The sequence below is a fragment of the Ipomoea nil genome, unplaced genomic scaffold (genome assembly GCF_001879475.1).
Source record: "Ipomoea nil cultivar Tokyo-kokei standard unplaced genomic scaffold, Asagao_1.1 scaffold3069, whole genome shotgun sequence".
Lineage (NCBI taxonomy): Eukaryota > Viridiplantae > Streptophyta > Magnoliopsida > Solanales > Convolvulaceae > Ipomoea > Ipomoea nil.
In genome coordinates this window covers 6,508,782-6,534,969 of record NW_017619497.1, presented here as the reverse complement: position 1 = coordinate 6,534,969, position 26,188 = coordinate 6,508,782, and the positions used below count along the sequence as shown (strand labels likewise).

At 34.8% G+C, this 26,188-nt stretch overlaps 3 protein-coding genes and 1 long non-coding RNA gene across 6 annotated transcripts; 2 read left to right on the top strand and 2 right to left on the bottom strand.

The window, feature by feature from the left end:
* Nucleotides 1-4,015: 4,015 nt before the first annotated feature.
* On the top strand, nucleotides 4,016-4,961 carry LOC109165643. Its single transcript, XR_002051577.1, has 2 exons — nucleotides 4,016-4,476; nucleotides 4,752-4,961. It is a non-coding gene; the product is annotated as an uncharacterized LOC109165643 (long non-coding RNA).
* A 1,798-nt stretch (nucleotides 4,962-6,759) lies between these two features.
* Nucleotides 6,760-12,359, bottom strand: LOC109165641. Of its 2 annotated transcripts, none has more exons than XM_019314490.1 (17): nucleotides 12,126-12,359; nucleotides 11,176-11,415; nucleotides 10,908-11,069; nucleotides 10,691-10,741; nucleotides 10,247-10,381; nucleotides 9,952-9,975; nucleotides 9,703-9,814; nucleotides 9,407-9,532; nucleotides 9,255-9,304; nucleotides 8,838-8,996; nucleotides 8,514-8,609; nucleotides 8,315-8,430; nucleotides 8,072-8,195; nucleotides 7,854-7,967; nucleotides 7,669-7,749; nucleotides 7,405-7,559; nucleotides 6,760-7,109 (listed from the first exon to the last, which is right to left on the bottom strand). In XM_019314490.1, exons 1-16 carry the CDS (start codon nucleotides 12,186-12,188, stop codon nucleotides 7,413-7,415), a joined length of 1,800 nt encoding a protein of 599 aa, XP_019170035.1. In that variant the 5' UTR covers nucleotides 12,189-12,359; the 3' UTR covers nucleotides 6,760-7,109; nucleotides 7,405-7,412. The 2 variants fall into 2 exon arrangements, with proteins under 2 accessions (XP_019170035.1, XP_019170033.1); XM_019314488.1 differs by having other exon boundaries at nucleotides 6,760-7,175; nucleotides 12,126-12,358.
* A 554-nt stretch (nucleotides 12,360-12,913) lies between these two features.
* On the bottom strand, nucleotides 12,914-15,108 carry LOC109165775 (protein transport protein Sec61 subunit alpha-like). Its single transcript, XM_019314703.1, has 6 exons — nucleotides 14,737-15,108; nucleotides 14,355-14,582; nucleotides 13,913-14,267; nucleotides 13,713-13,837; nucleotides 13,460-13,595; nucleotides 12,914-13,361 (listed from the first exon to the last, which is right to left on the bottom strand). Exons 1-6 carry the CDS (start codon nucleotides 15,078-15,080, stop codon nucleotides 13,122-13,124), a joined length of 1,428 nt encoding a protein of 475 aa, XP_019170248.1. The 5' UTR covers nucleotides 15,081-15,108; the 3' UTR covers nucleotides 12,914-13,121.
* Nucleotides 15,109-21,136: 6,028 nt separating this feature from the next.
* On the top strand, nucleotides 21,137-23,946 carry LOC109165189 (ubiquitin domain-containing protein 1-like). 2 transcript variants are annotated; one of them, XM_019313851.1, is made up of 5 exons: nucleotides 21,528-21,996; nucleotides 22,060-22,668; nucleotides 22,782-22,904; nucleotides 23,406-23,525; nucleotides 23,621-23,946. In XM_019313851.1, exons 2-5 carry the CDS (start codon nucleotides 22,632-22,634, stop codon nucleotides 23,683-23,685), a joined length of 345 nt encoding a protein of 114 aa, XP_019169396.1. In that variant the 5' UTR covers nucleotides 21,528-21,996; nucleotides 22,060-22,631; the 3' UTR covers nucleotides 23,686-23,946. The 2 variants fall into 2 exon arrangements, with proteins under 2 accessions (XP_019169395.1, XP_019169396.1); XM_019313850.1 differs by lacking the exons at nucleotides 21,528-21,996; nucleotides 22,060-22,668 and adding an exon at nucleotides 21,137-21,472.
* The last annotated feature ends 2,242 nt before the right edge of the window (nucleotides 23,947-26,188 follow it).

The window sequence follows — 26,188 nt, the reverse complement described above, 5'->3', positions numbered from 1 at the left end:
CAATTCTCACGATAGTTTAATTGGGCTTGGCCCACGTTTGTTTCCACAATTCGTGACCATTTTGTTTGTTCCACTAGGATTGGGCAAAATGTTTTCCAGCATGGCACTATAATTCTCTTATATGTTGGGAGGGGTTTAAGGTTAAGTCCAACATTTTATCCCTGTTGTACATTTTAAATATGACACTGACTATTATATAAATTTATAAAAATAAAGTTGTGTATTTGTTATCAGCTACAATTTTTTTGATCTGACAATTGGTAACAAAGTAATCCTAGATTTTTTTATAAAGATAGGTAGTTTGAAATTTTATTTTCCAAATATCAGTACTTTTAAACTTATTTTCTAAATAGAGGTTATTTCGCCTAGTAATCTTTTTGGAAAATAAATTTAAAAGTACCCAACTTGACGCCATTTAACCTATATATATATATATATATATATATATATATATATATATATATATATATATATACACGATATGAAATAGCAACCTTTGAATAGAGTTCTAATTTTGCGATATGAATAAAATCAATAAACACTCTCTTTTTCACTATTTTTTAGAAGCTAAAGAAATTATAAATTGTGTGGGCAAGTTTCTATAGCCTAGCTTTGTGTTGAAAAAAAAAAAAAAAAAAAAAAAAGAGTGTAACTTGTAAGTTAATACAGCCTAATTTTGACCATAATAAATACATTTTATAATTAATGGTAACAAGTACAACTTAACTACCAATGATTGGAACTTGAATTTTAGTAATGCTCATCTCAATATCAAAAGAGGATTTGGAAATACTAACACCAATTGATATTGTACCTAACATATCATAGAAATAATGTTACAAAGTTGCAAAAATATTTTAGGTGAAAATATAATCTTCATCATTTGGGCTCATGAATCCCCCATGACGTTTCATGCTTCAAGAGACTCCTGGTACCGAGCACATCACATATGGTCTTTCTTAGTACGGTTTATATTTCTTATGTGAGTGATTTTGCAAACTATTACATAAGAGTAACCACACGAGAATGAAGTTTATCCAATAGACACTTTCAAGTAGTGGGAGTAAATTAAATTTCCCGACAGCTATAAAATGGTTTCCACCCCCACCTCTGCTCTATCATTTTTTTTCTTTTTTCTTTGTTTGCAGAAGGGTCAAATAGCTCTATCTATACCTACTATCAACGACTGTTCAATTCGCACATTGGACTAAAATAATATCTATTTGGACATATTTACTTTAAAAATTTATTCACTCTGTATTTTAGCCTCTTTGAAACCCTTTGTTGCAGATTTCACAAACAAATCTATTTGTAGCTAATAGAGTCTTTGGTTGATAAAGTAATCACCTTTGCATCCAGACCTTGAAAACCTAAAAAAAATAAAAATTTCCAAAAATTAATATTTTTATTTTAGTAAATTGAATACTTAGTTTTACAGTTACCTGGCATTCTAGGAAGGTTTCACCTTTTTTTTTTTTTTTTTTTCTTTGTTGGTTGCTTTTAGAGGACCTGCTTGATTACTAGATGAAGAGACGCTGGCTTCGTCGGAACTAGTAGAGTCATTCACGAGGGAGGAGTTATTGGCATCAACTGCCATGACAGTGCAACTATTTCATTGTCCGAGGTCGCTAAAAAGAGAAATTTTTGGACATTTATGAACATCTACTAGTCAATCTTGCTTTACGCAACCACTAGCTCTGACCAACTAATAATTTCTAGAACTCGTGTTGCAGAATTAGCTCAAAACTCAGTTTTGCAAAACGGTAAAATTCCATCTTCAATTCAAGCAAATTGGTTTCCAAAGAAAAAAATTTAAGCAAACTCTAGGAGCTTTGGAGCTTAACAAAAATTTTGAAGTTCTACTCGTTTTGGTAGAGCTTTTGGCATTTTGAGTGGGTTTGAAATTCTACTTCTTGCGAAAAGGAGTATTTTGATGACGAAAGATAAACCTAGTTGTTAAAGAAAATGAACTCATCAGAGCTTAAATTATGATCAAAAGGAGGCACCAACGACCACTCCGGGAGAATGAAATTGTGGTTATTCAACTCGAACAGAAGCTCAGCCACCGGAGTTTCAAGCTGGCCATCCATTGTTTGCAGCTACAGCAAGAAAGGCAGTGACGTTATAACACCAGAACCGTCCAAGGAGTTCAAAGAGAGAATTTTTTTTCTCTAGTTTGAATGTGTTTAAAGGTCAGCGGTGATAAATTAATTAACAAGTCAACAGAATTATTTTTATTTAAATTCTATATCAGCATTGTGAGAGGGTTACTTAAGGGAAACCTGAACAAAATGCTAGGTGAACAAAATTTTAAAAATAAATGTGTCCATTTAAATCTTATTTTAGTCCAAGATGTGAATTGAATAGACATTGATAATAGATGAAGCTATTTGATTCTTGTATTTTTTTTTATTTTTTTTTTTGAAATACTCATAATATAGTATCTCTTCTTATCATTTAATTTCCACAAACATCATTTTCATACAAAATTTTTCTCCACATTTGTACTCTACTTTAACTTTGTAAAGATGCAGGGTCTAATTTACTATTCACCAATTCCACCCTCCCAACATATATTCCTTCCCTCTTTTACACAAGACGCCAATATTAACATTAATACTCCAAAATTAATGTCTACCATCTTCAACTTTTATAATATTTTGCAACAGCGACTGTGTTTCAAATAAATTTAAAATTAAAAAAAAAAAAAAAAAAAAAAAAAAAAAAAACATTCTTCTTTAAGCTATTATATATGCTTTTGACTTTGCCTTCCAAATAAGGGAAGAAGTACATCATGCTAAAGTATGGCACAATATATACTACGTACTGTTAGTAGTGGGTTTTTTGTCATGTTTTTTTAGGTGGAAAAAATGGGGTTTATGGGATTTTTGTCATTAAAAAAATAAATAAATAAGTTACAAGTCGCGCGTGATGTGATTTACGCGCATCAATGGTTAAAGCTAGAATCTTATCATTACTAAATTTTCATGTTTGTAATAATTATAAAATGAAATACACTATTAAAATTTTTTAATAATTATAAAATATTAAACCATTAATGAATCCCGATGGACAGATAAGACGATCAATCCTCACTTTTTGTAGGGGGACTCTGCTCCCATTTGATCCAACCTATATATATATATGCCAAGCACTTTGTGTTCAGTTGACACCTTTGTAACTCTGATCTCATTGAAGGAAAGTCACAGGTCGAATCCGATCAGAATTCTAGATACACACATTATAAGTGTACCTTGTTGTTTTGTAAAGGAGTTAATTCTATTTTTGGTCCTAGATTTATATGCGACAATCCACTTTTAGTTCTTTTTATCAGAACATCCTCATTTGGTCCTATATATTATTATTGTGGCATGACCATTTTTTATTCTCCATCAACAAAATCATTGAAATGTAGTTAAATACAAAGATATTTTGATCTTTTTTTTTTATACAAAGTATATGTTGACCCGATATATTTTTTATATTTACTTTTTTGAAAAAATTCATAATTAAAGACCGAAATGCCCTTGTATTTTGTTGATAGAGGACAAAAAATGATCGTGCCACAATAATACTAAGACCAAAAAAAGGACTAAAAGTGAACTGCCATCTATAAATCTAGGATAAAAAATGGAGTCGGCACGGGTTTAGCTCAATGGTTCAGTGGACAGTATTTGAGAAAAGAGACCAAGGTTCGAACCTCGGTGGAATTATGTCCAAAGTGGACAGATTTCTTGTGCGCACTGTCATGTCCGCTAAACCATTGAGCCACATTGGGGTGTGGGGGGACCTATGTGCATTCGAAACATGTGGGATTTTTTTTAAACAACTTAACAAAACGACGTCGTTTTGGGAACGAAAAACAACGTCGTTTTGGGAGGAGCGGGGCGCATAGTGCTATGTGCGCCCTGGTGCACGGTATAACGATTGCTTAAGATTGTGGATTCAACCTTTTCTGTCCTCTTGGGAGAAGGATAAAAAATGGAATTAACTCTTTTGTAAAGTTATACTCTCCTTATTTACCCATGGTAAATCCCATTATACAAGTTTGTAAAACTTACAAGTTTACACCAATGGGTAATTTTCCATATATATCACATCAGTTTAAGACTTAGCTTGACCGTGTAACACGGTTTAAAAGGAAAAGAAAGTTGTAGCTAATATTGCCATATTACAGTCCAAGTTTTTGGAAACATATGTCAAATGTCTCTCTCAGAAGTCTCATCCTCTTCTTCTCCATTGAGAATTCAGATGGTTTCAAAGTCTGTCTCAGAAAAACTTCTGTCGAAATTCTCAGATGTTTCGGAATTCGACTTTGATTATTCGCAGAGCGGTCTGTGGTCTCCTCCCATCCAAAGAAGTGTGTTCTTGAGCTCTCCAGGGAAGATTCTCTCTCATGCACAAATGGCTGCCAAGTTAACCAAACTCTTGAACAGACATCAGAGAAGAAGAAGAAGAAGACCACATTGCTTCCATGTAAGATATATAATAATGTTATTAGCTAGCTAGTAAGTAGCAATACTGCTTTATTTATTTCTTTGGAAAAGTTTTTATTTTTATAAAGTATAAATAGTTTAACTGCATTTATATAATTATTTGTTTTGTACCAACTAAAAGTTTAAGCTAATAATTGGACTGCACATTTATGTACTCAGCATTCAGTAATATGTAGTTCAACTATCGATTTAGTCTTTTAGTTGAGACGGAACGTTGAATATCAAGGAACTAATTTTTTTATTTATTTTTGTTAGGGGGTTTTGCAAGCGTGTTTGTGTTCTCCGAAGAGATTTCAAGGAGGCAGAAGCTAGCATTATTGCAGGAAAGGATCAAACCTTTTTTTTTTTTTTTTTTTTTTGTCTTTTTAATAGAAATGCAGACAAATAGTATAGCTGCTGACCTGCATATTCTTTTGATTTTTATTTTAATAATTAATATTTTTCTTAAATGTAACTTCTGCAGTAGCCTTTCTTTTTCCCAGAATGGGTATATTATATATATCAGTGATCAAATAATAAATATAAATATAATAATAAATAATATTAAGAAATGCAAACGCTGGGGTTGGGGTGAGGGGTGGGGTTGGCCGGTTGGGGTGGAGAACATGATGATTGATCATTGATGATGATGTACAACTGTTTCGTTGGGAACTTTTTAAAATCCAAGAATTGAATTTGCATCTGAGATAATGTTTTTCTGTGAACAAAATATGTTAATGAAACTTGATTAATGTTATTTTTTATAATATTTACTTCAATGATATATGTTGAAGAAAATAAACTTAGAAAAAAATGATTTGATTAATAAATAATAAACAGATCATGTAAAATTAGACAATGGAATATATAGACTTTGATTTAAGGGGATGCCCGCAACAACTACTTATTGGAATGGAATGTATAGGCTTTGATTTATGATCAAACCTGTAATCGCTACACAAAAGTACACTCTAGGTGAAGCTCACCTTTTGACCATAATCGACAAATAACTACAATAAGATAAACTAGTTTAGGGTGTGCATAATTGACTAATTCAAAATGAAAAGATGAATAAACAGCTCCCACCTAAAATTGAGAATATAGGCTAATTATACAAGAAAGGGACTTGAAGTTGAAGGTCATCCTCAAACCTAAACGTACGTAGGATGGTCCCAACTAGCCATTTGGACACCAAAATCCAAAAGAGTTTTGCACCACCATACAATTTATCATCATTGGATTCTAAGACGACTTAAATTTTTTTGAAATAGATAGTATACCGTAAATTTAAATATATATTTTTTTATTTCAAATAAAAGAAACACAGTATATATTAATATATGTATGAAAATATTAAATCGTAATTTTTTTTCTGCTGTTTTTTTTATATTTAGTAGAAATATTCTTTACATAAGAAAGTCATTAAATTAAATCATTTTAATAAAATCACTTTTTTGGTGATGAGAAAAATCTACCGTCATTATCTGAGAATGTGCATGTAGTAAACCCTGCACCACACTAGGAAGATTCTGTCCAACGAGCTCAATTGAAAAATTATTAACAAGAATCAAACTCATGATCTTCTAATACAAGAATTATACTACATTCACTCAATCACCCCTTTCAAGGCAATAAATAAGATGGTGCATGCAAGTCTGTAAGTAAACACATTTTCTGTATTCATTTCTCAGTTTTTCATTTCCCAAAATCAAATGAAGAATTTCAAACAATAAAATACACTAACAATTTCAAAGACTGCTGGATATTAACCAATGGAATGCAACATTTGCAGAAACCGCCAAATCTGTAATCTATTCACATTTTCAAAAACGGATTTTAATGTAGTATATAACAAGGTCATGATTGCTAAAGAACAGACTTTTTGGTACAATACAAATTCATTGTTGCCTAATCCTCCACTGCAGACTGCACCCTCTGCAGATTCACAGTTTACAACTTTGTCTACTCCCCATGCATAAATGTTGTGAAAAAAAAACTGAAAATGACCCCATTAAAGAGAAGTCATTCTCAAACTAACCTTGCACCCATCTCAATATTGTTTACTTCTGGTTACATTTAACTAGCTTGAGTATATAATTACATTTCGACTTGGTGTTCACAGATTATGTAAGAATAGCAGTAATAAGATCCGAATTCGACTCCCTATGGGGACTACCTATCAGTCTTCTCGGTTTGAGCCGATTAACTATGAGCAACCTAGGCTGGTTTACTTCCTTAAGGTCATTTGCTGGCTAGGGTCGGGATAAGTATACAAGAATAGCAGTAACAAGATATGAAAAGTGCACGTATCACTAGATTTGGGTACTACATATTCCCTTGATAACTTTTGGTTTGTACTTGATAATGATAGTTCAAGTAAAACCAGGTAAGCTGCATTTTAGTGGTAGCATTAATGGTAAACAACAGAGGGAAGCAGACTGTAAATCAGATAAGGGATTCACATATATATAATACATTTCTATTTTAGAAGGTGAAAAGTGTATCTTTACGTGGATTGAACTTTGTCTTAGTTTGATAAAGTCACCTTTTTCATCACGTCCTTGATCCTTCCTTGAGCTTTCCACGTCGGAGAAGAATCTATCCACCACAGAGCTCAGACAAGATATATTTACACTGATGGGTAAAAGGAACACAAAGTTTCAAAATTGTACTCTTGTATAGATTTCACCCCTACAAAATCTGAGCAATAACAAGTGTACGGCTTTCAATACGTATATATTTACACTGATGGGTAAAAGAAACACACATTTTCAAAATTGTACTCTTGTATAGATTCACCCCTACAACATCTGAACAATATAACAAGTGCACCACTTTCATATATTGTTAGCTTCTTAATTATCATGTAAGCTAAAGTTCCTTTCAAGTTTTTAATTCATTGGATAGTTTAAATGGATTGTCAACATACCTTGTTCGTTATGCAGTAACAGGGGTTGGCTCGAGGCTTTCTTTCCCAGTGATGCCTTCTTTCAGAGTCTTGAAGTAAACATCATAATCTTTTTCTGGAGGGGGGTTTTCAGGATCCACAGTGTATGGCTCGCTAAATGGAATAACACTCTTCACCTGTCACATAAGAATTCATATCGTTATACTCATACCCATTATTTCTTCGTGAAGAAAGTTGAGGACGTATGGAATATAGAGGGCATGATTGAACTAAGGAAATCGCGACCTCAAATGTCTTGTCACATGCATATGGGCTTTCTAGAGCAGCCACACATATCCGAGCAACTTCTTCCCTGGATATCTTTCCCTGCATGTGATAATAATTTAGTCAAAACGCAAACAGGGAAAGTATAGCCTTCACTTTAGAAGTCGTTTTTACAAAACCATAAGAGACTGCTGGACAATACATACTGTTATATTGTCTCCTTGATCAAAAATGAGATCAGCTCCAGCGGGTTCTTCAGTCAAAGCACAAGGCCTCACTATTGTATATGGAATTCCACTTTCCCTAACCAAATCCTCTCCCTGACACAACAACAAAGATAACATAAAAGAATGTAAGCAAGCATTGTATAGAGAAATTGCACCAATTAAAATTAAGAATAACATGCATTAAGAAATCAATGAACCTTTAGCTTAAATGTCAAGATGAAGCCCAATTCCTTGTTCAAACGCACAGCAGGAGGCTGTTTGCTCAAATCTAGTCCTGGTCTTTCAGGTCGAGTAACACCTGCAGACCCCACGTGTACAAACCTATAGTTGCAACACCGAAGAAATAAATAAATAAAGGCAGGGTTTATAAAATCTTCCAAGTTTAATGCATTGGATAGAATCAAATTCAACAATTGTAAGCCAATATATTTGAAATTAACCTGGGAGTGATAGGATCCTTTATGTATGCACGAATTTGTGATAACGGAAGTTGAAAAGGACCTTCCTTGAAAGTTGGGTTTAGTTTACCATCATACTCGAACTTACTGTACATCAACTGCATATTGAAATATTTTGTCAAAGTAGACATAAGAATATGTTAAACAGCAAAAGAAGTGCCCAATAAAAATACTAACGTACCTGCAATGATATAATTTGGCTTGGGTCAAAAGGTAGCGCATCTGGTACTGTTCGTGCTCGAAAAATAGGTCTCAGAGAAGAGAAAGGCAAACGAATCTGGAAAGTAGGTCATCAAAGATCTAAAATGAGCTTCATAGGCATAAATAATATAACTGGCTTTTTTTCCCTTGTTTGATCTTTGTGCTACATTTTAATGTTTTATTGAGATATGCCCCTACATAATCTGTAAATCATGAAATTTTGTTTTGCTAAAGTTTTCAACCAATTCTCTTTATTATAAGAAATGAGTTAATTCCTTTCTTTTGAAGCAACAATGCCACTAACCGATTGCCATTGACCCTCCACTGTGTCAAAGCTCGCTGTATAACCCACAGTGTCCCAATCACGGCTAGTGCGAATGATAAGCTTATAACGGTAGCCATCACCCCTTAGCCGCAGCTCCAGGCCATCATAAGCAGAAAGATCTTCTGGTACAGAAAAATTCTGAAAACGGACACAGAGAGAACTCATTTAGAAAATCAAAAATAAAATGTAAAAGAACAAGAAAAAGACAAGATCACATTTTAAGGTCAAATATATTGTTGAGCATGAGATAAAACTTCGTCCTGATAAAGCTTGTTCAAATATATAAAAGAATATGGTAGACCACAATTCAGAACTTTGACTGTAAAACATAAAAATGGAATAGAAGCAAGAATGAAATGTACCAAGCACTAGACAGTGTAAGAAAGAAATCTTCACCTTTGTCCTCGTACTGGCAAAACCTCCATTATTTGCAGTGGTAACAACTCCTGGACACAAAATCAATAAAATTAATTGAGCATAGATATTAGCCACTGATCATGAAGTACTTTGGCATTTCTCTCTCAAAATCATTTAAACTTTAAGCAAACCTTTGAAAATCCCTGTTGGTTCACCATCTTCCCCACCGGTTGGATCTATCAGGAATGTGCTTTCACTTACTCCTCCCATCACAACATCATCTAAGGCACCCCATTCACGCGTTTGAGACAAATTGCCTGCAAAATTATTCAGAATGAAGTGAACTTAAGCCGATATATTACAGTAATTAGTGACAGTAAGTAAATACTTACGTTGACTGAATATAGCCCTTGCCTTTGGTGGACGATAATGACTCATAAATCTTATACTTATCAAGTAATACAGTTTTTTTTTTACAAGATCATACCTTCAAATCCAAATATAAGTTTTCCCTTACGAAGCCCAACACCATCCTTCACAGCAGTGATTAAATTTTTCATACCGATGTACTCAACCATTTCAGGTGAAGCACCTTTTATCTGTTTTCGCATGCAAAGGTGGATGTCAAATAATTGAGAGAGAGAGAGAGAGAGAAATAAGAGACTAGTGAGTTTTCTAATCTATATAAGAAAATAGCACGAAACCAACTTCATAAGTCATGAAATAAGTTGACCACCTCTGGTTCAAAGAACTTGATCCCCTGTTAGAAACATCAGATTAAAGACATCAAAATGGAACCGACAAATCATGACAAAGGGGGGAAAGGGATGGAACTTAGAAAACATACTAGAAGAGAGGCAAGTTCTAATACAGGTGAATAGTTTAGAAGGATTTGAAAAAAATCAATATAGGATAGGAATTTGAAGGAATAAAACCAAACTTAGATTAAAATTTCACTTGAAATTATTTATTTAACTTCATAGGAAAATAATGAAAGAGTTGCCCTTAATTATTAGAGACTTGATTTTTACCTGACTGTATTTGGCCCTGTCAGGGGTATCCCCTTCCTTGGGGCCAACAATAACTGAAACAGCATTAATAACCTTTCTCACTCCTTTGAAATACTCAGGGAGCAGAGTGCTAGCCTTAGTGATATCACCTACAATCTGAATATTTAGTCACAGAAAACACAATCACATTTCTGCATTCACACATGATCATATTAGCAGTGAACTTCTGCAATTTAAGAGTACCCATCAAAAATGAAAAAACAGGTTGAATATAATGGACCATAATTGCATCCATTTTTCCAGGATCAAATGTTTAACAGACCAGAAGACAGTCTGATGACTAACTATTCACACAATCAAATGAAAATAGAAAATTTACATTCAGGATCAGCTGTGCAGTCTTCTACTCATGCTGGGGCAACAAAGAGCAGAAATATTTTAATACCAAATTTATCATCGACCTACCAGATCAACATCTTCGCCAAACATTTTTCTCGCCTTCTCTTCATTTCTGACCTGAGAGGATTTTGTCTCACAAATATTACCATACATGACAGTGATGTAAGAAATTTAATTATCCAATTGTCTTTGTATTTATGTCTTGAAATCATATACCACTTTCACATTCAGAACCTTTTGACAGATTGGCTATTAAAAAGGGCAGTAGATTGCAGGTAAATACCAGTGCTCGGACAGACAACCCTTTGCTGCGCAAGATGTCTACTACTCTTCTTCCAACACCACCTGTGGCTCCAGCAACAAGGATGATCCCAGAAGAATCCATCGATTTTACCGGTTTACTAGGTGATGGACCAGATAGTTTCTCAATCAGAAATTCGAAGAACTTCAAACATAGACCAACCTTGTTAGATGTGTTTAAGACCACCACTCATATGCATAGACAAGAGAAAGGAAAAAAAAAATGTAATTACAAGAGAAAGCAACCCAACCTTGGAAGGGGAGGGAGGTCCGTTGAAATAATACAATGTACTCAGGAATCTTCCAAAGTCCCAAGGTTGCTGTCCACTTTGTGCGAAAGGGCCCTTATATGTTGTAAAAGAGAGATGCAGAGGACTTTGTTTTCTTAGAAAAGGTTGAGCTTTGATCTTAAGTTGGTGGCAGGGTTTAGAAAGTGGAAATGGTGGAAGTAAAGATTTTTCAGAATATCCTACACCAACAGATGAAAAACCCTGCAATATCAGTTAACTATGTCACTAAAAATATGTCGACAAATGATACACATAACACATGTAATGTGGAAGGGAACAGCTCAATACATAAGCCAAACTATTACTACACTCTACTGACAGCTAACTTTGTCAAGAACGAAGACATGAAAACTTAAAGCTCAAGATGTGCAGCACAAGAGAAAGCAACATAATGAATCCAGAATTTCAGTTTGAATCCAAGGACCAGAAATCAAGTGGCTTCAGCTTAAGAGTTTGTATAAGAGGGTTCAAGTCCAGTACTCAATGCCATCAAAACAGGAAGAAAAACAAATACAATTATAAACCTGCAAACAGATATCTTGTGCAATTCAAAGTAGTGATAGAATACCCTAATAAGCTCAAAATTCAGCATAAAGTGATTTAGATCCTATAACACTCTGCACATACTGAAATGAATGGAATAGTTAATGCATACGACAAGAGACTACAAAGAGTGAAAGACGCAGTTTGTACCACGAGCAACAATATCCCAAGAAAATTGAAGTATATAGCAGAAACGAAATTGGGATAAGGGAATAGTAAGGCATGGAAAGGAGTTTCAAAAGCAGCAAATTAAAGCTCTAACTCTTATCGAACTGATGAAACGCGAGCCGAATCGTACACAGAAAACATGCAAGGAAGCATTCATTCAATTCAATTCCTAAGATGATCTTTTAAGCAAAATATCTCACCCGAAAATTGAGGACGGCTGAGCAAGAAGGAAGTGTCTTGTTTACACCGCAAAAACACTCCATCTTTTCGCACACTGCACTGACGACTGATTAGTGAACCAATCCACTTGTCATGACACTAGACCAGTAGATGGTAGAGGTGGAGCAACTGCTTCTTCTTCTTCTTGTCTTTTCTCTTTTTTTTTTTTTTTTTCATGGAGCTAATTTACACCACATATAAGCTCAGCACGGAATTTGATTCGAAACGAGTGTGTACGTGGTTATCCCTGTTTCCTGGCAATTTTTAAATTACTGCCGTTAATAATTTTTGTACTTTTTGTGATTATGTTCAGTTGCTCTGTCGGGGCCGGAGGATGGGGACCCTTAGGGTTAGGGTAACCTTTTAGAAAAAAGATATATGACACATAAATTGAGACAATGTAACTACAGAATTTAAGCGTTATTTTTGAAACTAGTATGATAAAGGTACCGAAGGTAAATTAATAATAAAGGTACTACTTGATAACATAGTCAATTTAGATCACTATTAGTTTTTTGATTTGATTAACTTTTTATAACAGCTTATTGTTTTAAAATGTTAAAATTCAAAAAACTGTTCAAAATAATTTTTTCGATCAACTTTTTGATAAAATCATTTTGCATCAATAAGCTAACGATTATTTACCAAACACCGCATAATTTGCCATTTCCTGGGCCTACGCTTTTATATTGGGCCGAAACAATACAAATGTGGGCTGCCGGCCCATTGCAATACACATCTTAAAGAAAATTTTTCACGAAGAGGAAACCGTATTAAAAGAATACTTTGAAGAAAACTCTGTAAAATTGACCACATGTCCTCATTGTTCTTTGAACATATATTATCTTCTTATCTAGGTTACCAAGTGGCTTATGGTCCACTGGTATCGGATTGCTCCCCTATGTGGGAGGTCTAGGTTTCGAGCCTCGTTGTAGGCATAGATTGTATGGGTATCTCCCTTCCTTGTAATAAAAAACCTACAGTCCCAAGAAACCTAGTTCACTGGCCTTCTCCTTCTCAAATGTCTCAAAATACTGGTATATGATTGTCACTGCAAGAAGAATTCCAGTTCCTGAACCTATGGCTCCCATCATGTCTGCCAACACCGTCAGTGCACCAATGCACATTCCACCAAAAGCGGCTGCTGTAGGAATGTAACGGTTCAATTCCTTCTGCAGATTGGAATCGCGGTGTCCTGGCATCACCATTTGTTGCTCCTGCAAATTTTTCCGCCAATATATGTCATTACAGCTTATAGACTTATGGTAAAATGCTATCTGGAATCTACCGAATAATGCTAAGAGTCTCATCTTACCTTAAGCTGCTTGGCAACATCTCTGGCTGAAGAGCCAGATACTTCAATCCACGTCTTTGAGAACAAAGCACAGGCTGAGAGCATGAACACAATGTAGAAAAGAGCATGGTATGGATTTGCCAACATATCTGCCAAGCTGAAATATGATAACAAATACCAAAAATCAAAGTGGGTTGAACAATATGGGAAACAAATGGTTAATTGCACAGACTAAAACATGGATGGATAAAGTTTCTTGGTCAATTTACATTACCTTGATGGTGCAGTAACATAGTAAGCAAGTCCACCAACAGGAACAGACTGGCCCGAGTATTCAGATTCCTTCCATGTGCCCAACAAATTGACAAAAATGTTCCCACTGTATTTCCTGTATAGCAACTGTACATGACAAAAACAGTTATTGGACTTTATAATCATTAGACATTCAACAGAAAACCAAAATGATTTGTGTACCTGAGAAATGAAATAAAGGTTGGATACAAGGGCAGACTGAAGAATAATAGGCATGTTGGAGGTATAGAAGAGCTTTATTGGATAAGAGCCTTGCTGTCCACGAGCATTCTTTGATCTGACAGGGAGAACAACACGGAAGCCTTGGAAATAGATAACTATTAGGAAGATCAGCACTGTGGCAAGCAGATTTGTAACATTGGGAAGATTTTGTCGGTAGAAAGCCTCTCTAAGAGCACGGACTTTGTCTGTCCTAGCTATCAGTAGATGGAACAGAGCAATAATGGCACCTTCAAATTCAGCTCCACGTCCAGTATTGATGGTAGTGGGACTAAATGCTTTCCAGATAATGCTTTCACTGCAACGCCAATAAAAATGTTGATGTGCTAAGGGCCAACAAGATACAAGACCAAGACTAGACATGTAAAGCATATTAAAAAGTTACCAGATGTTGGTAGCTATAAATAGGGAAATTCCTGAGCCAAGACCATATCCTTTCTGAAGGAGTTCATCTAAGCATATGACAATAATACCAGCAAAGCAAAGCTGAATGATAATAAGAATAGCATTCCCAACGCCCAATTGATTGACACTGCCATACATCCCTGAAAGGACATAAGCTACTGCTTCCCCAACTGCAATCAGGATACCTAACAACTTTTGAGCACCATTTCTGCAGGATAAAACTTTTATTAGGAAGATACGGTAAGAGGGCAACTGGTGGGGTCACGAAGGAATCTTGATAAATAAAAGCTTGTACAAAATTATATGATTTGTTTTCATATATAAAATTAATTTAGAAAAAAAAAAGGGAGAGATTAACTCACAAGAGTGCACGGTCCTCTCGGACATTGTTGTCCACTTCAATAATCTTTGAACCAGCCAATAGCTGCATCACCAGTCCAGAAGTGACAATTGGTGTAATCCCCAGTTCCATGACTGTACCGCGGTTTGATGCAAGAATTACACGCATCCAGTAAAAGGGATCAGCCCCAGTTGTAGAATGTATGCCATACAGAGGCAGCTGACTGCAGACCAGGAAGATGAAAAGAGAGATGACAGTGTATATGACCTTCTCTCTAAACGGAACCTTCCGGTCAGCACTCTGAACTTCAGGCAGAAATGAAAGAAATGGTTTGACAAGATGCAGTACTCTGAATCCTCCACCCATTTTCACAAGATCAACAAAATATATCCACCTGCTTACTCATCCACATAACCATTTAGATTGTCAACAACTGACAAGTAAAATAAACACTAAACAGCTGTATCACATTTAATTGTGAAATTATAAATGAAATCAGGTTACTAAAATACATAGTTATGCAGACAACAGAACTGAAATACTAGATACAAAATTTTAGAACCAAGAAAATGATCAAAGTAAACCCTCATAAGCACTAGTCAACTTGGTAATTAATACAATGTTGCCCCAAAACCAGTCAAATCCACCATAAAATCTGCCAGCAAGACTTTCCATAAGCTAGAATATTCATGCATTCACCAGATAAGCATGATTATAAAATTATCAAGGTAGCAACCAAACAGACGTAATGCACAAAATCAACTATATCCATCGGGAACCTTTCATGCCAATCCAACAATTCTTAATTCATATATACAAACTGATAAAAGAAAGTCAGTGCAGAATTGACAACAAATCACTATCTAATATCGGAAAGTTTACAACAAAATACAAATGTAATGAAGTCCTAAAGTGAATAACATGCTACTTGCAATTCATAGGAAATTTTTAAAATGAAATGCCTGTGTCATATAATTCATTCGTAAAATGCTATTACAGAGTAGTTTTTCGTGTAAAAAATACTAAAGCTTCCCTACTGCAGACTCACAGCTAACATCTCCCTGTAAAATGTAAATTGTATCTGGAACAAACCATAGAGCAGTTAAATTTCCCTAAGAAGTATGGATTTGAGCTGGTAACAACTAAAAACATTTTCAGCTATTAAATCTGCGATACAATCTGAGAAATGCAAATGAGCATACAATACAACTCCGACTTCTCGACATCATAAACCGAAACAGCGGACCCATGGATACAACAAACAGACTTCTCATTCAAATTTCACCAACAAATTCTCAATCCAGCAAACCAAACTCTGTGCTGATCTCAAAATTTTGCTACGTCGACGTTATTATGAAAAGAACCTTAACCATTCTCATATTCAATTATATATAACAGCTACATCGATCATTCACATTCAAATCAAAAACATTCCTATCCAGATCCATAGATTTAAAAACATATAATACGTGTTTTAAAGGATGAAAGATACTCACGAGAAATGGAGATGATGAGATCTGTAAGAACGCGAAGGAAAATCTCTCTCCCAGTCTTAAATATCTAATCTAGGGTTAACTGGTCAACTAGAGGAGTAGAGGAGCAGCACTACAGGAGATAATTTCTCTCAGGCACGTGTCTAATATATTAACCAATCAAGCCAAACTTGCACTCAATTCCATATACATTATTACGGAGTACATTATTATAAGGTCATCTCCAAGACTTCAACTCGTTTCCTACCAAAATATCAAAAATTTCACCAAATATTACATCAAAATAAATATTTTCGTCATATTCTCTTACCAAATTTTATTCAAATTAATTTCATATTTGATCCTATATTTATAAATAGGAATAAAAATAGGTGGAATCAAACTTTAAAAAATTAGACATGGGCCTGTTACGAAAATCTAAGGCTTGAGCCTTGATTGAACCTAAATGTAGGCTTTTTGTTATGTATTGATAGCAGTTTTATTACCAATAAGAAAAAAATGATGATTCGAGCCTCAGTGGAGGCGTTATTGGTTCTTTGTGTTTCAGTAGGTTTAGAAAGTATATGAACAGATACTACATTATAATAGAGCCAGTAGCATTCCAAAAAAAAAAACGATGACTTTGAGTGGTTAATAGCCTCACTCTAACGTTATTTAAACATATTTGTTTACAGATGACAAAAAGATCATGTGACAATAATACTAAGACCAATAGTGAGTTAAAAAAAAACTCACAGTTGAATGACACATATAAATATATGACCAAAAAAGAAAAATAACTTAACGCTTATGGAATGTTCTGTTGGATGTAGTTGTAATTCAATTACAACACAATTATTTGGCTACCCGAATTACAGTATTTGGTTTGAGGGAAATTGCAATTCCACACATAATACTATGACCAAAGGCGATATTTTGCCAAAAAAAAAAAAAAAAAAAACAAACAAAAAAAAAAACAAAAAACAAAAAACAAACAAAGACTACAATTTAACTGACACTTATAAATCTATGACTAAAATGGAATTAACTCATTTATTCATCTCTAATCTATTACACAAGAACACCAAATGTTTTTCTACACTAAAATAATTTGGTTTCTCAAAATTTAGAACTTTATTAGTTCAAATTTAATTAGTTTAATATAAAATATAATTTATAATAGCAAGAATACTCTGTAATATTTTAGTTATGTTTGATGTATTTTAATTTTTGATTAATGTATGTTTAATATTAGTCATGTCTCAATCGTCTCAATGAGATGTATGAAATGGTATATTTTTTCTAATAATACAAATTTTATATTTAAGTATTTAACAAAATAAAAAATTACATATAAAATAAATAAAGGATACGTTTTTAATTGTATAAATAAGCAAGGGTATAAAAGTAAAATCTCCAATCCTCTCACATTTGTCGTATGTGAACAAGGTCGCTCCATAAATGGGGTGGCACTATTCACCTATGTCAAAAAATATGGCGTTTGCCGTTCAATTGGTGTTTGAGTTGGAGCAGAAAATAATTTGTAAGATAGTAGTTTGTAGATGACATTTGGCATTTTACCCATACCTTAGAGATCGATGTTCTAATAGTACATATATTCTTAAATATTAAGTTACTTTTTTTTTTTTTTACTTTGTGCGTGTTTTACACTAAAGTCCATATATCATATTTTATACGGTACTAAGTAAAGTTACTATTTTATACAGTACTAAGCAAATGTCCCGCTGCGGCTGAGGTATGGAACGCAATTCTTCCTTCATTGTCTGAGCTATCTAGCAACCTCCCATTCGCCACTTGGTTAGATAAAGGAATCCTAAGAAGACATGATGGCAGAATCCCGATTAGCACAAGCACTATCTTTGCTATTACTGCGTGGTGGATCTGGAAATGGAGGAACGACGTCATCTTCAACTCTGCCAATAAACCTCTCCAATTTAAAATTGCCTGGATAAGATCCCAAGTTGAAGAAGTTGCCTCTGCATTTGCAAGAGCTAGGAGACCGGGTGCTACAGAAAATCAGCCCTCTTGGAGTAAACTCTGTTGGACTAAACCACAAGAAGGCTTTGTAAAGATTAACGTGGATGGCACTGTTAACCCCACTACATCAAGGGCAGGAAGCGGAGGAGTAATTCGTGACGAAGCTGGAAAATGGATAAATGGCTTTGTGCACAACATTGGCTGCTGCTCACCACCGGAGGCAGAAGCATGGGCTCTGCTAAAAGGAATCCAACTTGCAGCACATATGGGTTTCAACAAAGTGCTCTTTGAATGCGACGCTACAATGATACCGGAGTATATCAATAACAGCTCTCCTCCTACTACTGCGATGCATAATATTCTAGAAGCATGCAAAAAAGAACTCCGATGCTTCGAAGTATGGCATGTGGCATCTATTGCCCGGGAACAAATCAGGTGGCTGACTTCCTAGCCAAAACCTCACACCGATATGTTAAAGGATTCCATAGTATTAGTAACCCACCTGTAGAGTTACTAGGACTTTTAGAGGACGATGCATTTTCCATCCCTACTTGGCGTAACACTTGTAACGCATAATCTTTGTTGTACTTTGGGTTTCCCCCTTCCTTACATATATAAAAAAGTAAAGTTACTATTTAACTTAGTTCAAGCTCATGTAGTTTAGTATCAAACGAAATTGATCTTAAACACCACACTGAGTATATTATTACTTTTTTCAATTAATCTTATACGTTATATAATATAAAAATGAGTACTATATACTCTATTTGTCTTATTTTGTGTTTCTAATTCGTAACTGGGTCTAACTAAAATTATTTACAATATTATTATATACAAATTATATATTTAGAGCCTACATAAAAATAACATTAACCAAAAATAATAATTTTAAAAATAATAAAAAGATACTAAAAAAATATTTGGTTTGATAAGTCGTGGGTCCTCAAACTGTAAAATAACTATTAATAAACTATAAGTTCTATTTGGTAATGTTCCCAAAATAAGCTCCTAACTTAAAATAAGAATTTATTTTGGAACGCTACCTTAAACATTACACTGAGCTTATTTAGGCTCTGTTTGGCAACTATAAGCTCTGTTTAGGTAGCGTTTCAAAATAAACTCCTAGCTTCCTAACTTTTTTTTTTTTTCCTTTTTCATCTTTATCCTTATTATTTTAAAGAAATGACATTATCATTCTTGGTAGGATACTAGGATATATCCTGACCGACCTAAGATGTTCTCCGTGTTGGCTAGTACAATTTTGGCTCGAGCGCTGCAACGGAGAGATGGTCGGTACCGGTCGTCCATGTACCTCTGTGTTGCCCTCTTGCTTAGGGACGATTGGGACCGACTGGTCGAGTCACCTCCCGACCGATGTTCTGCATGACCACTATATCTTTGTTCCACGCGGAGGCAGTATCGTTGGAGAGGGGCACGTGGCGACGCTAGGTGTTGACAGAGAGTACTCACCAGGTTGGGGCACGTGGATGTTACGTGGATTACATGCCGGTAGGCCGGAGGATTGTTCCCGGCTAAAGGCTATAAATATCCACGGCGGTTAAGGCGAAGGGGACTTTTGGAACGATCAATAGGCTACTTACAGAGCTGTCTGACCGTAGTCAGTCGGCCCTCGGAGTAGTCATTTAGATTGTATTAGGTCACCCTTTTATATATGAGATAACCTCTTCTTGTTCATATTATCGTTTTATATACAGTACGTAGACCGCATACACGTGGACATCAGTATTATCAATTCTCAATTAAAACCCTTTTATCTTTTCCTTTATCGCAACTTTCACCGCAAATATTATTATTATTATTATTACTATTATTATTATTACTATTATATTATTATTATTATTATTATTATTATTATTATTATTATTATTATTATTATTATGAGATTTGCAACAATATTGTTACTTCATTATGAAATGCTATATCATGATTATGCTTATAGTTTTATTTCAAAATGTTAATTTTTTTTAAAGACAAAATGTTAAATTTTAATATGTAAACGAACTAATTTAAATTTTATGAAGATGTCTTTTTTAGTCTTTTTACATTTATCAACTTATCAAGCTTAACAGCTTTTCAGTTTTCAACTCCGAGCTTATAGCTTTTCAGCTTTCAGTTCCTAGCTTATAGTTTTTCAGTTAGGTTTGCCAATCATAGCCTATAATTACCGATTTAATTTTTACCCGTAGATATCCGGCTATTAGATACAGATATAAGAAAACATTGACAAGTTGTATTTAATTGTCAGTTTTAAAAGTTCAAAGACCTAATTATTATTTTTTTTTTGTTTTTGTTTTTGTTTTTTTTTTTTTAATAAGATTCAAATATCTATTTAACTCATCTTTTCCCTTTCGTTTTTCTTTTTTTAAAGATCAAAAAATTGAATCGAGTTTTAAATTTTGGTTATGTGTTTAGCTCAATTATACTAGACTCAAGTCACTCGACTACAAGCACCGCTCTTAGAATATTGGTTTAGTGCCCGCACGGGTTTAGCTAAATGGTTCAGTGGGCAGTATTTGGAAGAAGAGATCAAGGTTCAAACCTTGGCGGCGGTAGTGTGGGAATTATGTTTAAAATTGACAGATTTCTTATGCGCGCTGATTTACATCATCTCAAATACTTTATTGGGCCGAAACGTGGGGGCTCTTAATATTGGGAATTCAACCTTTAGAAGAAGAATATTGGTTTAGTTGATGAAAATATCACTTAAGATTTGCTTCCTAGGATAGGGTAAGGTCTTCAATCAAATATCAAGAATGGTTGGAGTTTGAATTTGGGACAAACTCTGTGTGAAAATATACAATTAGTTTGATTTAGCTTATCATCACGCGCGCTTGGCGTTCAACATAATAAGTTCACTGTTACTCGGAGCACCCAATCATTTCCGGTCCCCAATGTCGCACAACTCAAAGTCGCATACAATTCAGAGCAGAATCACCCAATGGCAGTGAGTCTCTCTCTCTCTCACTCTATACAAAGGAAAGTTCTCTTTTACCTAATGCCATCCATAGTGACAACTGACAGATATACATATATATTCAAGAGAGAGGAGAAATGGCACAGCTAAATTTACAGTATATATAGCTGGCAATAGGAGAGAGAGAGAGTTATCAGCACGCAGAAATCCTTCCCAAGAAATTCATTCCCCACTCCCCCAATTCCTTCTCTCTGCCTCTTTCGTAAATTATTTCCTGATTTTGCTAGTTAATCAATTCTCCGGGGAACTCCATACCATGGGCTGCGCCGAATCCTCGCGTTCCAAAGGAGATGGTACTCTTTCTCTTCTTTCTCTCTTCTCCGTTTTGGGTTAATCTCATACTTACTTTGTTGTATATAGCTGTCTGTGGATGAGCATCTTTGAGCAAAAATCTATCTTTCGTTTTTGCATTTGGTGACTGGTGATTTTATCTTAATCCCTTTTTTGGGGATTTTTGTTTTCGTGGTCAAGAAATGTTTTTGATTGAGTTTCCTTGACTGGGACCATCTGATTGGTAGTTTGGTTTAGTAATTGAATGCTAAGCAGTTGGTTTTCTGACGAATTGAGTATGAGTTAGGTATTTGTACAATTGTGCCAGTGTTTTCCTAGGTTATAGGAATTTCGTACTACTTAAATATCTAATGTCATTGATTACATCATGAGTTCAGTTGTGGTTGGAAGACTGCCTCTCTGAGTTTGAGTGAGAAATCCTGACTTTGCTACCAGGCATTGCTAGTGTTCTCATTGAAAGAATGCTTGATATTTGGTCTCCAAGTGACAAATCTTGGGGTGACGAGGGAGACTTGTAGTCGGGTGGGTAAGCCCCGCTTTGTGACCTTAGCCTCCAAAGACCACAAGGAGGGAGGTAAACCAACCTAAGTTGTCCATAGCTGACCAGCTCAAACATAGGCTGCCAAGCCAACACTTGCTCTGAGAGTGGCAACCCTTGATATGACTTTTGGATAATTGCTATTTAGAGTTAAACATTAGGTTGTTAGAATATTGTCAGAGAGAAAAGGAATTTTTCTCTGTTTGGTTGTTAGCTACTTGGAAATATGCTGCAGTATGGGCCTAGAATAAGGACATGTTAGTGATTGTTTGAAGTTTGAACATGTGGTTCACATGGCTGAATTGATATCAGACCACAATTTTTCAGTGCCTTATGGCTGCCCTTGTCTGCCACTAATTGGCTTGAGCTTTAGTTCCTTTTAGTAGTCATCTCACCATTTCAAGAATTTTTTTGATTTTAGATTTTTCTTGCTTCATGTTTTCAAGTGCCAACTGCCTGGGGATGAGCTTGGAGACTTGGAAGGGAATGAGAATGAATGCATGTCTATGATTTATCAACCCATTAGATGATAGTTTATATATCGAGCTTAACGTCGAAGGCATCAGGGAAATATACACAGTTCAATTTGTCCATAACAAACATTGAATCTTTTGTGTAGATGGATGAATTTAATGTACATGGTGAACAACAAGAGTACCTGTATGAATATCTACTAGTTCACAGTAGTTACTAATCAGAAACACTTTAACAAGTTTTTGACCGAGATCTTTGAGTAAGTCTCTTTGAGCCTTCTTGTTTATACTTGATTGCAGACACTGTTAAGAAGATAAGAAAGCCAAAACCTTGGAAGCATTCAGAACCGATAACAAGGGATCAACTAGTACAGATGCGTAACGAATTTTGGGACACTGCTCCACACTATGGTGGTCAAAAAGGTATTTGTTTTCCTAATATTCTGGTTAGTTTCCAGGAGTTCTGGTGCATATTGGTTTACTTGACTTGAAATGCCGTTACTTTTATCTGCAAATCTATAGACATCATATCTAAATGCATTGGCTGACATTTAGTTGGAATATTAGACTGGTAAAATTTTGTTTCTTATATTCCGTGACAATTGAAGCATTAATCTGCAAATGAGAAAGGGATTTTCATATAACAATGTGCCTCGAGCCTCTGCTTGGTGGCTTGGTGCGTAACAGCCTGAGAGGCATTACATTTTTCTTCATCCTATTTATGTAGCTCTTCAATGTCCTAAAGTTCTTGGCTTTTGGCTCAATCTTGGATGACCAAGTAATAAATTTGAGAGTGACCCTTTCTTACTCTTGATTCAATTGATGTCTAATTGTTCGATATCTTAGGCTTCCTGGTTTGGAAGAAACAAAGTGATTTTCTTCTCTTTATATAACCAGACTAAACTGTTTTTGTATCACTACCAGAGATCTGGGATGCACTCTGTGCTGCAGCCGAGGCTGATTTAGCCCTCGCCCAAGCTATTGTAGATGGCGCTGGTATTATTGTTCAAGCCCCCGATCTAACAGTCTGCTACGACGAGAGAGGTCCGTGATTTCAACTACTTTCCTATTTTCATTTCGAAGAACAAATAAACGTATCCTCCCTCCCAGCCACCCTCCCCTTTCATGCTTCATTGCAGGTGCCAAGTACGAGTTGCCAAAGTACGTTCTGAGTGAACCAACGAATTTGATTCGCGATGGCTAAAGCAGTGGGACTGGGAAGACCATTGATGCTTCACTTGGAATGAAGATCTTGTAAATTGGTTTCATTTCATTTCCCCTTTTCAATTCATTTTGCTTTCTGGGCAGCATTCACCCATTAGTTGTTATGAAGAAACTGGTGTTATCTGGAAAATGGAAATGGTACTACTAGAGTAAATGCATGAGTCTACCAAGAGCATATTTTGCTTGTTCTGACGCAGTACAACTGTTTGTGCATTAAAATGACTAGAGTCAATTTTCTATATGATAACCATGTGGGTGGAGCATAATTCTTATATCAGAAAGTTATGAGTTCAATTATTATCAACATTTTTTGGGTTGAATTTATTGCACCCGAGTTTAGTTTACTTAGTGCATACTTACGCGTAGTAGTTGCAAATGTCTTTCATCAGCCAACAAAATATAACATATGGTAAGGGCAACCCCAATAAGGAGATCTTCAATCCATTTTAGAATAGTAAAATCCCCTTGATAAACTTTGACAAATGGGAAAGCAAAATTTTCACCATATTTTTCTCCTGCAATTCAAAGAAACATGTCAAAAAATTTAAAATAAATAAATAAATAGGTGTTTCAGAGTGGCCGCCAACTCTGAAATTATATTTATTTGGCCTTTGGCCGTTGCTTGGCAGCGGCCAATTTTCCGGCCAATGCTGTTATTTTTTAAGGAATTAATAATTGTTTTTTTTATTTTAATTATAAGTTTGAAAATAAAAGCTCGTAATTTTTACGTATGCTCATTTACGTATATAATTCATTTATGTTTATTATAAAATTATAAATTTATAAATTAAATAAATAAAGAAATAATTAAAATATGTAGATAAAATGATGGGTCCACAAAAAAGTTGTGAAAAAACTTAAAACTAATGGGAAGAAGAGATTTTGTGATTGAATGAGATAGTGGATGATGAGGTAGATGTTGAAGTCCACAAAAATTTGGGGTAAAATCCTTATGTTCCCGATCAAATATGAGAATGGTAAAATTAGGAGTGGTTTTCTTGCATGTCAAGGGGTGCTTGATAGAGTGTAGTCGCAATTCATGACAACATAAATTATAATGTTTAGTTGGATGAAATTGTAATTCCCTCTTTTTGTAGAATTGGAATTCATACGCTCTTCTATATGAATTGTAATCCAGTGTGGGAAGAAAAGGAAAGAAAGAAGATAAAGAGTTATATTTTCACGGCAATTTATATCATGGACCAGGGTTTACAGTGCAATGTGAACCCTGATCCAATACACATAATTTGACTTCATAACGTACATAATTTATGTTCATAATACATATAAACACGATATAATGAACATAAACACTTAACATAATACACATAATTCATATGCATAATGTACAAAATTCATGTTCATAATGCACATAATTCATGTTTATTATATCATATTTATGTGTATTGTGTATGTCTATTATGAATATAAATTCTGTACTTTCTGAACATAAATTTTGTACATTATGAAGTTAAATAATGTGTATTGGGCCAGAGTCTACAATGTACCGTGAATCCTGGTCCACGATATAACAATTGTACACGGCAATTTATATCGTGCACCAGGGTGCGCATTGCATTGTGCGCCCTGATGCAAAACGGCGTCATTTCAGTTTTTTTTTTTTTTTTTTTTTAAATTTTCGCTGCCCTGTGTTGGCGGTTAATTTTCTTTTTTAAAAAATTTTATGTTAAAAAATGTAAATAATTTTATACTAGAATACACATAATTGTATACATGAATGTATATAATTATATAACAAAATACACGTACTTTCTTTTAAATTTCCTAATCCGGATGTACATAATTATATAGACAAATATACATAATTGTATAAACAAATATACATAATCACGTTAATTTCTTACCGCGCCTTTTAAAATGATACAGAGTATTATTTTAGGAGACGCGGATCGCACAGTGCTATGTACGCCGTGGACCGTGGTGGAGGGTATAACTATTGTATTTTCACCGTCAAATATCGTTTATTTTGGTGGGCTTAAAAGTTGTTTGAAGAATAAGACAAAGAAGGAAGAAATCGGCCCAATTAGTGAGGGTGAATGCATGTTCGTTTCGGTTGGGGACTGCAGTTGAATGAATAGTAACCTACGCCGCTAAAGTTGTTCTATCAACCTACGCTACAGTTAGCTCTATTAACGACACGGGGAGTACTAGAATATAGACGTTGCTTTGAGCCGCCATAGACACGTGTTTCCCTCTTCCCCCTATGAGTGGCCAATAAATAACATTTTTTTTTATTATTATTTTTAAATTTGCAAGACATAATTTTCACACTGCCGCTACTGAGGTTCGAACGTTAGTCTCTTCTCTCAAATACTGTCCACTGAACCATTGAACTAAATCCGTACGGCCGCAAGACATATTTTCTAATTCACCAATGCTTTAAATCATCGTTTTCATCCCTAAAATATTTTTTTTTTGCTTGGAAGATTTAAGAGAATGTCATTCACTCATTCTTAATGCTA

Coding starts and splice junctions, on each gene's coding strand:
- LOC109165775 (XM_019314703.1), bottom strand. CDS start 15,080: ATGGGTGGAGGATTCAGAGTACTGCATCTTGTCAAACCATTTCTTTCA. Junction 13,596..13,712: donor TATGTTACTGCACCATCAAG/GTAATGTAAATT, acceptor ATCATATTTCAG/CTTGGCAGATATGTTGGCAA. Junction 13,362..13,459: donor ATGTTGCCAAGCAGCTTAAG/GTAAGATGAGAC, acceptor AAAAATTTGCAG/GAGCAACAAATGGTGATGCC.
- LOC109165189 (XM_019313850.1), top strand. CDS start 21,436: ATGGGCTGCGCCGAATCCTCGCGTTCCAAAGGAGATG. Junction 22,905..23,405: donor ACACTATGGTGGTCAAAAAG/GTATTTGTTTTC, acceptor TATCACTACCAG/AGATCTGGGATGCACTCTGT. Junction 23,526..23,620: donor AGTCTGCTACGACGAGAGAG/GTCCGTGATTTC, acceptor GCTTCATTGCAG/GTGCCAAGTACGAGTTGCCA.
- LOC109165641 (XM_019314490.1), bottom strand. CDS start 12,188: ATGGAGTGTTTTTGCGGTGTAAACAAGACACTTCCTTCTTGCTCAGCC. Junction 9,976..10,246: donor ACAGGGCCAAATACAGTCAG/GTAAAAATCAAG, acceptor TGTTTCTAACAG/GGGATCAAGTTCTTTGAACC. Junction 8,997..9,254: donor TTGCCAGTACGAGGACAAAG/GTGAAGATTTCT, acceptor GTCCGTTTTCAG/AATTTTTCTGTACCAGAAGA.